The 17,663-nt window shown below is 33.9% G+C and overlaps 1 protein-coding gene and 1 long non-coding RNA gene across 2 annotated transcripts in view; one reads left to right on the forward strand and one right to left on the reverse strand.

Annotated features, from left to right (window-relative positions):
* Positions 1 to 17,663, reverse strand: part of LOC125804806 (uncharacterized) — a 296,742-nt gene that overhangs the window by 255,619 nt on the left and 23,460 nt on the right. The gene's annotated exons all lie outside the window — the stretch shown is intronic.
* glod5 (glyoxalase domain containing 5) lies at positions 1,047 to 5,148 on the forward strand. Its single transcript, XM_022683721.2, has 4 exons — positions 1,047 to 1,205; positions 2,346 to 2,501; positions 3,454 to 3,609; positions 4,892 to 5,148. The coding sequence occupies exons 1-4, from the start codon at positions 1,158 to 1,160 to the stop codon at positions 5,012 to 5,014; spliced, it is 483 nt and encodes a 160-aa protein (XP_022539442.1). The 5' UTR covers positions 1,047 to 1,157; the 3' UTR covers positions 5,015 to 5,148.

Consider the following 17,663-nt stretch of genomic DNA (forward strand, 5'->3'; position numbering starts at 1 on the left):
ATATGAAACTGGTGGGAGTTGATGACGTTACACTGCATTGGGTCAAGGTCTGTTTTTTTTTTTTAACAATATGAGGAACTTGACCAGAATTAGGATTAAAATAAAAATAAAAAAGTTTGAAGTAGTCAAAATTGGCAAGGAATCATCTGTAAAGCATTTGTCCTTGAATAGAAGGTTTGTTTGCACTTTTAGATATGTATCTGCATATGCTATGAGGCTAATGATTGTTTATCCTTGTGTAAACTGCAGTGAAAACTCACTATACACTGTGTTTTAGTAAAGTGGTCTTTAGCCCTATTTGAAAGGGATTATTTTCCTCCTCCTGGGGAGTAATTTTCAGTTTTATAGGGGGTTTTATTCTCTGTGATTTTATTCCCGTCCAGAACGTCCATGTACGTGTTTTTGCATTTCGTCTCCTCGCATTTAATAAAGTAGCTATTTGTCCATGGCCGCACACCGTAATTACACTTTGTAAACACAACAGTGAGTGGAAATGGAGGAGCTACTGAACGTAATGTCATGTGACCAAAAAAGCCAAAAAAAATCTTTATTCTGAAGTAGGAGAGGAGGAGTAGCAAAAGTTAAAAAATATATATATTACATAGTCACTCAGATTTAAGTATTCTACTGCTTTGTCCCACATCATAGTATAATTTGTATTTTGGGCTAAAATAATAAATAGTGTCCACTGCACACTAAACAAAAGAAATCAGCAACTCAGACATATCAGGGGTATGTCAGCACTACAGAACAAATGAGGAAAAGTAATACAAGCTCATATTTTACTAATTATTTGTGATTTAGAACACTTTTTTTTTATAATTTTTATCATTTGTTTTAGGATAGGAGTGTGTTTTTACATGTGTATTACAGACAGAAAACAGCTTTTTTAATTATTTCTTAATCACTGGAACACAATTCAGGTCTGAAGGGGTTAAATAACAGTCTTCTATAGCAGTCAGTTGCTGTTATTACCTGTATTACCTGTATTACCTGTATTACAGTAAAGGTAATGTTGAGTTGGGTTATTACGGTAAGGCATCGCGCAACTCGAAACCGAATCATCCCTTCCATCCATTCGCACTTCAGTACAGTTAGAGCTAAACTCGGAGAATCCGGATTATTTAAAGAGCGCAGTCTGATTTTATAGACGGGAAATGGCTTTGAGAATCTGCAGCGGGTTTCGGCACACGCTTTCTCTCACGGTAAAGAAACGCAAACAGCTGTTTTTACTGTAATATTTTACTGATTTACTTTATTAGCGATATACGATTAAGTTACTCAAAACCCAAACACTCATATAACTAACGCTCCCGCTCAGAGACTGCTTGAACTCTCAGCTAATACTGAGTTTAGGAGCTAATTTAGTATCTGTATTTAAGCTAAGGCATTAAATATGCTTATCTAAACTAGATAAGTGTCTAAATTTAAAGTATAGATTTAGTACGTATTAGCTAGCATATATTTTCTACTGGCTAAAGGTGAGTGAATTTCCTTGTACCGTAATGACCCTAATAAACACCCCCAACCCCGGTATGTGCTTCCAGTAAATCAGAGAGGGGCGGGATTAAGGATTAAATATTAAGCAATCCAGACCTGAGATTTTTATCAATCATCCTACCTTAATTTTAACTCGGGAAAACATTAAGGGTGACCCTCATTTACAATGTAGCCGAGCTTTTACAGTATAAACGAGATTTTAAACATTAGATAAGAAATTTAAAATATAAAAAATAATAATAATAAATAAAAGAATTACACAATTTAAATAAATAATATATAATATATATTTATATTATATATATATATATATAATAGGAAAACCCACAAAATAAAACATATAAAAGTAAAGAATTTATCAAATAAAATTTGATAAATTGTAGTAAATTATAGTAAAAGTAAATTATAAAATAAAATGATAAGAGTAAAAATAAATAATAATAAACCAAGATCATAAGAATTAAAATAAAATACAATAAAATAAACGAATATGAATACAAATAAATAATTAAGAAGTAAGAACAATAAAAAAAATTATAATAAGAATAATGATAGACTAATCAGAAACTAAAAGTTTCCCAGTGAGCTAAGCTTCTGAATTTACTGTATTGAATTCCAGCTTGCTGGTGGTGCTTCTGTAGCTAAAAGCAGATTTTCCCAGTTCACTAAACACTCTCATGCTCACCTGACAGGTAATCCAGCCACTGGAGCGCGTCTGATATTCAGTGTTATTTATTAAGATAAAAAATAAGCCAATGTGATGCTCTTCTCTTCATTTATTTATATTTACATCCAGGAAAAACCTTTATTCACTTACCATAATTTGTCTTTTTTCTCCTCATAAGTCGAGCATCTTCAGCGGTCCATCTGCAGCTCGTCTGAAGAGTTCATGTCCAGTTAAAATCAGTCATTTGGATCATCTGGTTCTGACGGTCCGGGATTTAAACAAAACAACCCATTTCTACTGCAAGGTCCTGGGAATGGAAGTAATCACATTTAAGGTAGTCTTTACACACACACACACATATATAATTTTATCACACAGTGACAGCCCATATCATACAATAACATGCAGAAAATTAAAGGCTTCATCTATTTTACAAGTGATTATTACATTTTATAATTTTTTATGACTTGAATGTAATTTACTGAGTTTCCCAATGTGTAAACAATGTGACATTTAAGATGAACACACAAAAAAACAAAGAAAAAACACAAGGGTAGAATCCCCATTTAACCATTCTATAATAAAATGCATTTTTTTATATGCTGCAATTTTTTCCAGTTCACTAAGCCACTCCTGTACAGAGGGCGCTGATGATAAATTATATCCTCTAAGCACAATTTATCTTCCTATCATAATACTAATATGAAGCAGATCGGCTGTAGGTTTATGACACTGAGCTAAAATAGTAGGATTTTGTTACCCTGTATGGCATGGTGTAAATATAAAATAGTAAAATATGTATATCATCACTGTCCAATGAAAATCACTCCATTTTTGTTTATTACATAATTTGAACAGACAAACTGTCTCTTAAACTGTGCCGAATTATTTTGATGAACGGACCAATAGAAACTCTATAGAAATGACCTGAAATAAACTATTTTTACATTGACTTCCATTGAGAGTTTACAAGGTTTATTCTCTCTCCTGTAAAAGTGCTGTTTTGGAGATAAGTGTTTTTCATTGGACAGCGACGATATGCAATTAAATAAATTGAGTTTTAAATTATATTTTTCCTTTACATTTTTATGCCTTAGTAAAGGCTGATGATTGAGTTGCACAGATAAAGTACCACATGGTGGCAGCATTGTATAAGAAACAACTTTCCTTCTGCATAAATCAGTGTTTCTCAATCCTGCTCCTGAAGATACACTACCCTGTATGAATGTGGATTTGTGTCAAGTTTTGGTTAAAAACTCCTCTTATTACCTGTCTGTCTCCTGCAGGGAGATCGTAAAGCTTTGAGTTTCGGGAGTCAGAAGTTTAATCTGCATGAAGTTGGGAAGGAGTTTGAGCCGAAGGCGAGAGCCCCGATGCCGGGCTCTGCAGATCTTTGTCTCGTAACGAAAACGCCGCTGGAATCAGTCGCTGCTCATCTGCAGGTAATTCCTTAATGTGTGTTTAAACCACCTTTTTCTAAATCCTGGTCTTGGTGCCTCCTGCCAGCTCACACACACACCTGAATCAGATAATCAGCTCGTTAACAAGCTCTTTTACAGGTGCAGGAGGTGGTAAAAGCAGGGAATCCTCTAAAAAGGGCAGGAAAAGTGAGCACCAGAACCAGGATTGGGAATTATTGTCAAGTATTTTTTGTGGGCGAATGTAGGCTTTTAAAGAGGCACTACACCTTAGACCATATTTTTTGTGTGTGATGTGTGTGAGTGTGTGTGTGGGGGGGGGTGTGTGTGGGGGGGGGTGTGAGGAAAAGAGAGACGAGGCTGGAGAACTTAAGAGAGTGAGAGTTAGTTATAAGATTTAATCCATATTTTAAAATAAATAAAAACTTAATCTACCTTCTAAACTCAGCAGTAGCTGAGTGATGTTAGTGATGTTCCCGATCTGATCATGTGATTTTCAAAGCTTCTGAATTTATCAAATTTTATTTACTGATTTATCAAAATATCAAAATATATATATATATATATGATTTTTATATATATGATAAATGCAGCTACACTAGGGTTTATTAAAGTTCTTATTTAAACTCAGTAACTCAACTCAACTTTATTTATAGAGCACTTTAAAAACAACAACAGCTGCAACAAAGTGCTGTACAGAGCAAATTATAGGATAAAAACAAATACTTGAAACAATAAGACAAATTAAAATATAGGTATCAATAAAAATAGTTTTAGACTCATCAACAAAGTAACTAGTTCAAATATTCGAATTTCTGACCCTGCAATGTAATTGGCTGAGAGGTGTTCTATGAGTGCCGTTATCAGCTGGTAATGTACTGCAACCAATTGATTGTTTTGATACCGTTGTTTCAATAATAATTATAATTAATTATTTTTTTTTATTTTTTTTTTTACTGCATCGCCAAAGTATCAAATCAGGACTCAAGACAAAATAATTTAACTTAAATGTAATTTAATTTAATTAAAATTAAACAGCTAATACATCACCAATGAAAAAAAAGACCCAACCTGTTAAAATAATTGATTTGCATAAAATAATGAAGCGTTGCATTTACTAGATAAATCATGTACGATTAACCCTGAATTAGTAAAAGTGTGTTAAAGTTGACAGCAGCTGTATAAAGCTATAAAGTATAAGTGATGCTGTTATTAAAAAAAGAGGATGCAGCAGATAGAAAGACATCTACTGATATTCTGACTATGTTTATAATAAAATGTATTTAATCAGTGTCTCTGTGTTCAGGACTGTGGTGTGAGTATTGAGGAGGGACCGGTGGAGAGAACCGGAGCAGCAGGACCCATTACCTCTCTGTACTTCAGAGATCCGGACAACAACCTGATCGAAGTCTCCAACTACAACCAGTGAACCAGCAGGGGGAGCCGTCAGCTCTCTGATCCCAGATCTGTGCTGAACATTTAAAAACACAGCAAGTTTTTACTGTAAATAAAAGAAAAAAGGTCATTCTGGTCGTATTAAATAAACTTTTCTCCTGAAACTCAGCACTGCTGCCTGCATGGTGTTTTTTTTTGGGCGGTTACTTTCTTTTTCACGCAACTTTGTGAAAGCACAACCGGCTCTCTCACTCCTCTCTGATAAAATCAGCCACATCTGCCAAGAACTAATAACTCTGTGGGTTCCCTCAGCAGCTCGACTGTTTTATTTAAATGATGCATGAAAAGCACTTTTCTCCAAAAATATGCCCCTTATCACGTTCTTATAAAAGTGTAGCTTGGGAAAAATTCAGTATAAATGCACGAGGGGTGATGGAGCAATAAAAATATTAAAGAATAAAACTGTGTGTTTAGGTTTAATCTGTCGAAAGCACATTGTTTTAGTCCAGTGCTCACTTTAATAAAAGTAAAACACCTTAAAGAGCCACTAAACTCTAATTCATGTACAGGGGTTGGACAATGAAACAAAAAAACACCTGGTTTTAGAGCACAGTAATTGATTGTGGTGAAGGACAGTTCTGGTGGAAACAGGAGAGTTGAGGTGCACATTGAATTCTGCGTGATTTGATCAGTCGTGGTTTTATGTTTTTTGGATACAATCCGGGTTAGCACCCGAACATCCCTTTCAGACAGCTTCCTCTTACAGCGTCCACAGTTAATCCTGTTGGATGTGGTTGGTCCTTCTTGGTGGTATGCTGACATTACCCTGGATACCGTGGCTCTTGATGCATCACAAAGACTTGCTGTCTTGGTCACAGATGCTCCAGCAAGACGTGCACCAACAATTTGTCCTCTTTTGAACTCTGGTATGTCTCCCATAATGTTGTGTGTATTGCAATATTTAGAGCAGAACTGTGCTCTTACCCTGCTAATTGAACCTTCACACTCTTACAGCTCTTACTGGTGCAATGTGCAATTAATGAAGATTGATCACCAGGCTGCTCCAATTTAGCCATGAAACCTAAAATCCCACACTAAAATGATGACAGGTGTTTCAGTTTCATTGTCCAACCCCTGTATATTTTTTTATTAATAGCTGAAATGTGTTCCTTTGAAATAATAAAACATACCAGTCCTGCTTAAAATTATTATAATAATTCCCCTAAACTTTATAAAACGTTTTATCGCGCTCATTTCTGCCTCTGCAGCGCCCTCTCATATTTAATTGCGCTATAGGTGAGGATGACTTATCCGTGTACAATATGCACAATGATGCAGATCAATCAAACAATAATAACCCCCTGTTGACGACATCCAACCATCTGCGTCTCACCACTATCAGAGGCACAGCCAATTAGAACAGCCAATCAGCTTTCCCTCCTGCCGCGCCCCTAAACCCATACATCACCCAGAAACCCTTCCAAATTACCCCTCCTGTTTTTGAGCTGAGGATGGAGTCAGCTAAAATCATGGTGTTTAGTGCCTCTTTAAGTGAATTTTTTAATTTTTTCACTTTAAAATTGCTCTTAAAAGTAACTGTGTTGCAGAAATAAAATCCTTAAGCATTATTTTATGGTTGTTTTAAGAGAAATCATCATAAACCGGGGTGTCTAAAGCTATCGTAATTCTGACCATGTTTTAATCATCTGCCTCTGACATGCTGCACATGATTCTATGACCTAATCTAATATCTAAAAGTGTCCTTTTTATTTTTAAAGATATTTTACAAAGAAGTGAATGATAAAATATTGCATGCGTTATGCATGATTAATCTGTAAAGCAATGATTAGAAAGATACTTCTTCATCAGAAATGAGGAAGGAAATGATTTTACTGACTTCTCGAGAAGCTGAATATCACGAGTATTGTTTGCAATGAAAAAAGTTAGATATTAGATTGACTCTAAGTCATCATTAAACAAATAGTTGCAAAAATAACTGTACCCAGAAAGAAGCGTAGGATCACAATGCTGTTCAGTTTCCAGGAACAGAAAAAGCTTCATGTCTTATTTTAAATCTGTAAACTCATACAGAAGGTCAGTTTATTTGAACTCTTCCTTAATAGCAAAGTTCAGCTGCAGGTCACACAGATCCTAAGACCTAATGACTCCCTGAGTTCGTGAAGCAGCATGACCTTAATTTATTTTATTTTTTTTTATGACACATGAGAATCATTATTTTCCCAGGAACGCATCTGTCTCTCCTCCAGACGCTGCAGAAATAAAGGTCGTGAGAATTTAGTGTGAAGGATGATGTGTTTAATGGTGGTATGAAGTTTAATGGTGAGGGAAGCAGTAGGAGTCAGTGGAGGAGAGAAGGAAGCTGATCATGTTTTGCTTGTGTAATAAATGATTAATTCTTAATGCAATGCTTAGAAATTCCCTTTTACAAAAGGACGAATGGTGGAGGTGACCGCTAGTACATTTTCACAAATAAGTGATGTTGAAATGTGAGAATATGTGTGAATATCAGGAGTATAGTGTGTTTGTGCAATGAAAAAATGAAATTGACTCATAAAAAGGCACGGATTCTTGGGAAATAAGGCATAAATACCAATAAGGTTAAGGCCAAGGTTTCTTTATTTGCTCTTTGTGTGCAAAACCACAGTGCAGACACATTGAAATTATTGTGCAGGGCTCTTAAAAAATTATAATTATTATAAACAACATATAAATAAACAAGAAAACAATTATACCAAAAATAATAAATAACCAGAAGCCCTACACAGCCAGAAATGGAGAGGACAAAAGTTATAAAAAATAACAGAATAAAAGGGGCTCTGCACTGCCACTATCATTGGGGGTTGCTGGTTTGAATCCCGATCATGCAGCTTGCCTCTCAAAGTGGATACAGTACATGGCGCTCTTTCCCATCACTCATCACTCATAGGGTGATGTGGATCAGCACAAGGCTGCGTCTGTGAGCTGATGTATCAGAACCGAGTCGCTTTCCTGCACTGCGCTTTCCTCCAAATGCGCTGCGATGCAACTCGGAAACAGGGTTGCCAGGTCCAACAAAAATATCCAGCCCTTCAGGAGCTTAAACTAGACCAAAATATATGTCTGTTATATGTTTGAAGCAAACAGCAAAACAGCTATGAGTGTACGACTTTTTGTTTATAAGGGATTTATTATCAGTATTGCTATTTATTTATTTATAAAGTGAATAATAATAATATTGTAGCGTTGATGTTTATTAGTTCTTTTATAACAGTGTTATATCCTAGTCAAGAACCTATATACATAATAACATAATTAGCAAAAAAAGAAATGACAATTACTTTTTCTAATCTTTTCTATTTTTGCACTTCCTCTTTAACCTCTTTAACATTGGCCTGATGAATTGGGAGAAAATGAGAAAAAAACTGACAAAAAATAAAGCAAAAACAAAATAAATCTGTAAGTGGGCAAAAACTATTTTCATGGCTCTGTATATGCAAAGAAATACAGCTGATTAAAACCTAAAAGAGCTGCTGCAGTACTAAAGTAGCTAACGCTTAAAATAAATGTATTTCCACTAGTTTATGTGATTTCATAGTGTCTGCTGATTACAGGCCTACTATTAGCTATAAATATTTCAGAATGCTATTAATGCTAATGCTGTTTTTAGCTGTGTGATGTGATCTTGTTCATTTTTAGATGCAGTATATACAGTAATACACTCTCAGAATCCCCATTTCTAGAAATAATCTATTTGAGAACTTAATGTGGTTTGAGTTTAAAATATACAGTTAATATAATGATAACTGGAGGATTTATGTAGGCTTTTAGCAAGTTTTTATCATAGATTTCTGTATGAATATCAGCCATATAGTTCCAAACCTAAAGAAACAAAAATTGGACCCAAATAACATGTATATCTACTTTTGGTGTAAAGAGAATGAATAAAAAAAAAAAAAAAAAAAAAACTTTGTCTGATTAATGTGCAGAAAATCTACTTTTTATTTAGCATTCTTCCACACCATTCCAATCATTCATCAGCATATAACAAAAAAAAAAACAACAAAAAATTACAGTAATCATTTTTTTTAAATTTTTTTTTTTTTTTTAATTAGACTGATTTTTTTTTTTTTTTTCCCATTTTCTCCCCAATTTATACAGCCAATTACCCAACCCACTCATTAGGACTCCCCCTACCACTAGTGATGCCCCAACACACCAGGAGGGTGAAGACTAGCACATGCCTCCTCTGATACATGTGAAGCCAGCCACCGCTTCTTTTCGAGCTGCTGCTGATGCTGTAGCATTACCGAGTAGCATCACAGCGCTAACGCTCGGAGAAAAGCACAGCGGCTCGGCTCCGGTACATCAGCTCACAGACGCCCTGTGCTGCAGTCATCACCTTAGGAGTGATGTGGGGAGAGAGCGCCATCTACCCACCCGGAGGGAGCAGGGCCAATTTTGCTCCCTCTAACGCCAGCAGCTTGATGGTAAAGCTGTTCGAACCTGCGACCTCCCGCTCACAGTGGCAGCGCTTTAGACCGCTGGACCACTCGACACCCCACAGTAATCATTTTTAATGATTTTGTTGTGCCATCAGTCTCACTGTAGATGGAAAAAAAACTGTTAAAATAAGATAAGATTTTAGAATTAAATTAAAATTGATTTTATATTGTTATAAGAAAACTAAACTTTCTTATACAATTTAAACTGGGGGTAATGTAAAGATATTTATTTAGCATTTCTGTTTTTCAGTTTACTAAAACAACACAATAGTTTTAAACACAATGTAAAGAAAAACTGGAGTCATCAAAGTATGCAAAAATGCAAAAAAAAAAAAGAGGAAAGCAAAATTTAGGACATTTTTGTTTTTAATTTTTCCCCACTTTTCTCCAAATCTAGCTAATTAACCTACACTTAGTAGACTTGTAGTTCCACTAGTTTGTGTGATTAAATTGTTAAAATGTTTTCTGGCACTTAAAGCTGATGCTAGCTATAACATTTTAAAAATGCTGCTGTGGCTATTAGCATTTTAGCTATCTGATAAGATTCTGTCCGTTTTTAGACACCGCATATATACATATATATATACAAATACAAATATATATGATTAAAAACAAAACTTTTAATAGTGTTTAAATATTCAGCATTAACTTTTTGTTTTAATTTTAACTTTAATTTAGAAGCTGGAATCTGAAAACAAATATTTTAATAATAACAGGATAGGATACATTTCTGAATGACGTCTGCTCTCTGTGTCGCTCTATTGTTTAAAGTCTTGTTAAACATGTTTAACTGTGTGTTTGTTCATTGTTATTTTATTCCAGGCCACATATTCATGTTGCAGATTCATCAGTTAAACATCTTCTTTTCCTGATGATACCTGATGAATTAGTGTGTCAATAATAAAGAATCTATATTTTATATTCCATTATTGCGCAGTGATGCTCCTGTGCTCATGTTCCTCGCGCTGTTCTGGAGAATGCTGAAGGATGACGTGATTTCAGGATGGAAAGAGAGAAGAATGTCTGTTGTCTTTTCAGAAACTGGTAAAAGTTATTTTTGTAATGTGTTAAAACTCCTTTCATCCATTTCCTCTTATCCAGTGAGTTATGCTCTGTTCATCAGGAACAGTGTTTCCCCATTCTCATCTCATCATCTGTGACAGTGTGTCAGCTGTTTGGATAAATGTCAAAACCTTGATGTTCCTTTATGTAACATCACATTTTAATAATCATACATAATTCAATCTATTTCCCTAGAAGTTGTTTTACAAGACATATTTTTTTCATTTGAAGCATCTTGATTTTCTTCTGTAATAAAACTTCCAATTGTGGTCTTTACAAAACCTAATGTTTAAAATATTGTGGATTTAACCTAAAAACAGATGCATTTTATTTTTAAAAAAACATTACATTAATAATCATTCAGCAATTCAGTGCATGTATTGGGAAATGTTTATACGACCCCATTTCCCAATAATTTGGAACATTATGTAAAATGTAGATATATCTATACATAAAAACAGATCTGTAAATCTCATACACCCTCGTTTTTTTCACAATAAAACACATAGATGTTAAAAAAATGTAACATTTTACAATTTTATGAAAAACAATATCTTATTCAGTACTTTATAACAGCAGTGCATCTTTACATATTGGAATATGAGCAGCAAAATGATGAAAAAGTGAGCGGTACGAATAAAATAAAAATTGCTAAAAGGATCAAAGTGAAACTAACTCTTGATATAAAACAAGCATAAAATTTGTTGAAAACTGCGGCAGATTAAAGTGATTTGTTACTGACATCAAATGTGATCAACAATGAGACAAGATGCAGGAAAAGTGGGAATAAATTGATGCTGGAATAAATCTGACCAGATTTTACATAATTCTTTCTTAAGTCCCTTAATATATAATCTTTTCTTTACATGTTGTTATTATGTCTTGATAAACAACCAATGGAAATGCTAAAGAAATATCTTTAATTTAACTTACAGTTTAAGTTAAGAAGATTTTGCTTTGATCCTCTTGAAAAGTTTTATTTAGATGGGAATAAAATGTAAAAAATAAGTAAAAAAACATTTTTTATACATTTTTCCATTGCGCAAATATACTCCTGATATTCCCACATTTCAACATCACTCATTTTATACAGGCTGTATACGGGCTGCAGGTGTAGGTGATACAAAACCCTTTTTTCTCCGCAGTAAAATAAGTTATTTACAATCTGAAAACTTTAAGAGCTTTAGAGATTCTTACTCTTAATACACTTAATAATTTCAGATCAGTAACAGGAATCAAACCCAAATCCCTTAATTTAAAAATAGACATTAAAAACTAGACAACCGTAATGAAACGAAAGGTTTGGAGGACATGAACTGTTGTTTATTCAATAAAATATTAATTTTAAAATTGATTTTAAAAGAAAGAGATTTTTATTTGACAGTTTCAGATTTACTTCAGGTTTTTTTAAAATATTTTCTTTTAAAAGAAATGACTTGAAATTTCAGTAACAGCTGTTATAAAACACAAAACCATAAATGGAAATCCTCCAGATATAGTTGTGTTATATCAGGAAGAACAGTGACAAAAATGCTGCATGTTTATGAAAGAAATGCTTAGAAATCTCCCCTTTTCAACAGGAAGCACAGCGGAAGTGACTTGCCTGTATTTTGATGAATGAGGTGATGACACATACGTCTGTGTGTGTATTTAGAGTATTGTTGTGCAATGATAATATTAAAAAAAATGGAACATCTAGACTGACTCATGTTGATGTTTGTTTAAGTTAATGGAGCGTAATGTAGAATGTAGAGCAGCTAAAATATATGCAGGGAAATTCATTTCCACTAGTCTGTGTGATTACATGGTTCCTGATGCTGAAACAGAATAAAACATGATCAGAAACCACTAAAGAAACTCAATAATTAAGATTATTCTTAAGGCTAAATGTGGTTTGAGTTTAAAATAATTCGTTTTTATGTTGATAAATGGTATTGGTATAATGTTAGCAGCTACTGTCCTCATAAAAAAAAAACCTTAAAAAGTTAAAAGTAGAGAAAAAGGTGGATTCATTATTAAAGTTGTTTAGAGAATTTCCTGTTTTTAACAGAAAGGACGACAAAACTGACTTGACTGCCTTTTGAAAAAAAATGTGGGAATGTGGGAATATAAGGAGTATGTACAATGGAAAAATGTATTGACTAAGGTTAAGATTAAGGTTCAGCACAATTGGCATGAGTACTGTTAAAAGCGCAGCGACTCGGTTCTGATACATCAGCTCACAGACGCAGCCTTGTGCTGATCCACATCACCCTAAGAGTGAAGAGGGGAAAGAGAGAGCGCCATCTACTTTACCCACCCAGAGAGAGCAAGGACAATTGTGCTCTCTCGGGGATCCGGCAGCTGATGGCAAGCTGCATGACTGGGATTTGAACCAGCAATCTCCTGATTATAGTGGCAGCACCTTAGCATGCTGGACCACTCGGAGTCCATCATGCTTTTTTTAAAAGATATTCATTTTTTTATTTGAGTTATTTATTTGTTGGCATGTTATTGCCGTCTGAATAAAACTTTACAAAGGAATCAAACTATCAAATCTTCTGAATTTAAACTGTTAATTTAAAGTAACGGTTAATGTAAAGTTAATTTAAAGATATTTCTTTAGCATTTCCATTGGTTGTTTTTCAAGAAATAATAACAAAATGTAAAGAAAACTGGAATTGATACAGTAAAAAAAAACAAGCAAAATTTTTTTTAAGCCAAATAATTATTTAAATAATTATTTAATTATATAATTATTTAATAATTAATCTGATTTACTAAACACATTCTCTTTTTAGAACTATATTTGTTACGGATGCATATTTATATTTATATTTCTATGTCACATCAGTTACTTTCATAATCAATGTCATTGCACATTGCATTTGCTCTGTTAATTATTTCATTATTTAATGACCATTAGCAACATCTACTGCACTGCTCCGTTTACAGATAGATCTTTACCTTGTATGGTAATTTTTTTATAGCCTTATATATTTTCTATTCTTCTTAGTTTTAATTTATGTTTAAATATGTTTCTTATTGTATTGTGTTGTTGCTGCTGGATGCCTAAATTTCCTTCAGGATAAATAAAGTATCTATCCATCCATCTATCAGATGCAGAGTAAGTTTAGTGGTAATTTAATAACTCTTAATAACATAGTGTTAAATTATCTCCAGTATTGAGTATTTTATTGTTTGTATTTTGTTTCTTTTCTACTCTGTATCTTGTATTCCATTATTGCGCAGTGATGCTCCTGTACTCATGTTCCTCGCGCTGTTCTGGAGAATGCTGAAGGATGACGTGATTTCAGGATGGAAAGAGAGAAGAATGTCTGTTGTCTTTTCAGAAACTGGTAAAAGATATTTTTGTAATGTGTTAAAACTCCTTTCATTCATTTCCTCTTATCCAGTGAGTTATGCTCTGTTCATCAGGAACAGTGTTTCCCCATTCTCATCTCATCATCTGTGACAGTGTGTCAGCTGTTTGGATAAATGTCAAAACCTTGATGTTCAACCCAAGATTCAAACCCTATTTCCTTATAGAAGTTATTTTTAATGGCATCTTTTTTTCATGTGAAAGAATCTTGATTTTCTTCGTTAATAAAATTCCACTTGTGCTCTTTACATAACCCCGTGTTTAAAATATAGTAGATTTTACCTGAAAACAGATGCATTTTATTTTTATTTTAATAAGCGAAAGTTATGCATTTCCAGAGCGTTACACTGTTCTACAGATAGGTGGATGTCTTTCTGCTGTATATTTGTTGATCAGACTGTGTTAAATTATGTTTATTCGGCTGTAAAAACAAACTGTTGCACAAGAAGCGCGAGCAGCTTCACCCCCAGCCCTGCTGTGCACGCTGCTACCGTAATACACGGATTAGACGTGCACTGAAACTTTCACACAGGAGATTTATCTTTTTCTTAAGCAAATATGTTACTTTTATATTTCTTATATCTATTAACATGCTTAACATATTTCTTTTTTAATCATATCCTTATTATGATTACTATTATTATGAGGATATTATGATGATTTTTAAATAATTTAAAACCACCTTTAGACAGTCTGTACCTGTTTCAGTTGAATTTTTTATCTTTTATTTAAAAGTTTTATCTTTTCGCTTTTTAAATTATTTCATTTATTTTATTCATTTTGTCATTTTATTTATTGCTTTCCTTTTTTACTTTTGGCCTTTTACATTTTTTATTTAATTTATTTTATCCTTTAATTAAATTTTTATTTTATACATTTTATTATTTAAATTATTTATATCTTTATTTTATAGCTTTACATTTTAGCCCATCCACTTATCCTTTTTTCTTATGTGTTTCTTTACTCTTGGGAGATACAGAACAAACAAAAAAAGTGAGAGAAACGTATTGTCTGTTGTAGGAAAAGAATTTTACATAATAATTTACACAAATATTATTCTTAAGTTACATAGTGATGTTACCAGCACACCAAGCCCAGGGTGGCAATGTTAGGATGCATGTCAGTGTAGCAATACAATGATTTTGAATCTGTTATTAATACAATTTTATATATATTAATATTATCAATATGAAATGCTACACACTACTACTGATATATGCATTATATAACACTGATCACAAATATATCTTATGTAAGGCCCAAAGCAGGGTCCCTTTACATAATTAACCATAAATGAAAATAAAAGTCCTGTAAAGTATCTAATGATGACCTGAGTGATATGATAAGCGATTTTATATGACATATTAAAATGAAAAGGTTTGCTCTAAGGGTGAGGTAAATATTTCTTATTGTCATAATCAGAAATGCTAGATTAAATGTGCAGATATGCTTTTCTTGCGCTCATGCACGCTACGCTGCTGCATGGACATCGTACACACTGTGCGTGAGTAATGAAACGCAGCTCTGTTCGGTTCTCATGTAAACAGCTCGCATTCCTGCTGTGGATTAGCGGCCGGTCTGTGCATCATCGCGTGTGTGAGAAGTCATCGCTTTAATCGCCTAATGAGAAAAGAAATATACTGCAAACAGTTCATGCATTATTTGCACGCAGCACATATTTATTACATTGATATGAAGATAAAGATATCGAGGCGTGTCACACAGGCAGAGTCTTGATCTAAGATCATTTTTTAGCCGTTATTACTCAACCTAATAAAAGTAATTATGCTGAAACACTGATACAAATCTATTTATCTTCATGCATGACAAGCTAGCAATACATTCCAATGAACGTAGAGTGGCATGCGAGCGTTTCGACACCCTGGTCGGAATTTCTATTGCTTTCAGATTAGCTCAGCAAGCTAAAGATTGATTGATTTCCAAAAGCTAATTAATTCCTTTAATATTTTAGGCAATATTACATTATTATTTCTCGCTATTATATCCTCAAATGCACTAGCAAAGACCATCAAAAACATAATGATTAAACTGGCACTCATCAGGACCATCCAGAAAAAAAAGATAAAAAGAGTTCCCTCTGTTGCACAGGATAAGTTCATTTAACAGTTCGTTTAACAGCATTAGAAACCGCAAGTTAACAGAATAAGAGCCACTAGTTTATAACACTTTCTAGGAACTGCTTGTCCTATGGTTCCAGCACTTTCTAGAAACTTAGTGTCCTATGGTTCTAGGACTTTCTAGTAACCGTTGTCCTATGGTTCTAGGACTTTCTAGTAACCGTTGTCCTATGGTTCTTGCAATTTCTAGGAACTGCTTTTCCTATGGTTTTAGCCATTTATATGAACTGATTGTCCTATGGTTCTAGGACTTTCTAGGAACCGCTTGTCCTATCATTCTAGCACTTTCTAGGAACTGCTTGTCCTATGGTTCTAGGACTTTATAGAAACCATTGTCCTATGGTTCTTATACTTTCTAGGAGCTGCATGTCCTGTGGTTCTAGCACTTTCTAGAAACTGTTTGTCCTATGGGTCTAGCACTTTGTAGGAACTGCAGGTCCTATGGTTCTGGCACTTTCTAGGAACTGATTGTCCTATAGTTCTTGCACTTGCTAAAATGTAGTGCTTGAAATGAAATCAATACCTGCACTTCTTACTTTGTATTAGTGTATTTCCAGGTAAAATCATACTCATATTAAAAATGTGTAAATACTATGTGCTTTTCCAATGTTTCCTCTGAATTAATGGTAGTAATAGCAAGTTTGCAATGCTGCAAAAATCAATATGTTGATAAAAATAGATGTAGGAAGATTTCTGTGAGGATTTGGTTGCATTTAAACTTTACAATACAGGTAAAAAAAATAACAGTACCTATGACAGTAATAACATTTTCAAATCGTGAAGTACTATCTCAACCAGTTATTAATTGACACTAGTAAATCCATTATTAAACACTACCACGATTTCAGATGTTCTGACCCACAGCCTAGTGACCTTAACCTCGTGAGCAGCTGGTTCAGAGCGTGCAGTTCAGTTTGCAGTGCTAATCTATAGAGATCATATAAGCTGTGTGTGCGCTGTTGTGAAGAATTCTTATGAAATAGCCAAGCACCTTTCTGTTACAGATTTGATTGATTGATTTCCGGATGCTTTTCACTGAGTGAGTGCATTGCATAAAAGGTAAAAAGGTCTCAATACATTCTAAAACACCTATGAATGTATGCAGTCCTTTCTCTGGAAATGTATTCTACCATCGTTATCTCATTTTCTAAACCATGGTTCGTATTTCTGCACATTTTGTGCTTTTCCTGCTCAAGTAAACATAATTCAACCAATAATTCAGTTTCTGTTAATGGCCAGGTTCAGGAGATGTGCCAGAGCAGTGAAACCACCAGACTCAGCCTTCAGTTCCCCATTCCTACACTAATATAATCTGAAGTGCTGTAATTTTAGCTAAGAAATAGAATTATTTTATGATGTAGAAAACATCCTCCATCCTTTTGGAGATTTATAGACCAAATTAAAGTCACATAGTTTTTATTGTATATGATTTTTTTTACACTCCAAGGATTACTAAGTTATTTCTAAAGGGTATTTTCATACCATCACTTTTTAGTCTGGTTAATTTTCATCCTTGGTGTGGTTCGTTTATCTGCAGACATGAAAATAGTAATCGCACTAAGACCCATAAGAAGAGATGATCTTAGTCTGGTCCACAACTCTAAGCCCCACCTTATCCTG

This window comes from Astyanax mexicanus, chromosome 10 (assembly GCF_023375975.1).
Source record: "Astyanax mexicanus isolate ESR-SI-001 chromosome 10, AstMex3_surface, whole genome shotgun sequence".
Lineage (NCBI taxonomy): Eukaryota > Metazoa > Chordata > Actinopteri > Characiformes > Acestrorhamphidae > Astyanax > Astyanax mexicanus.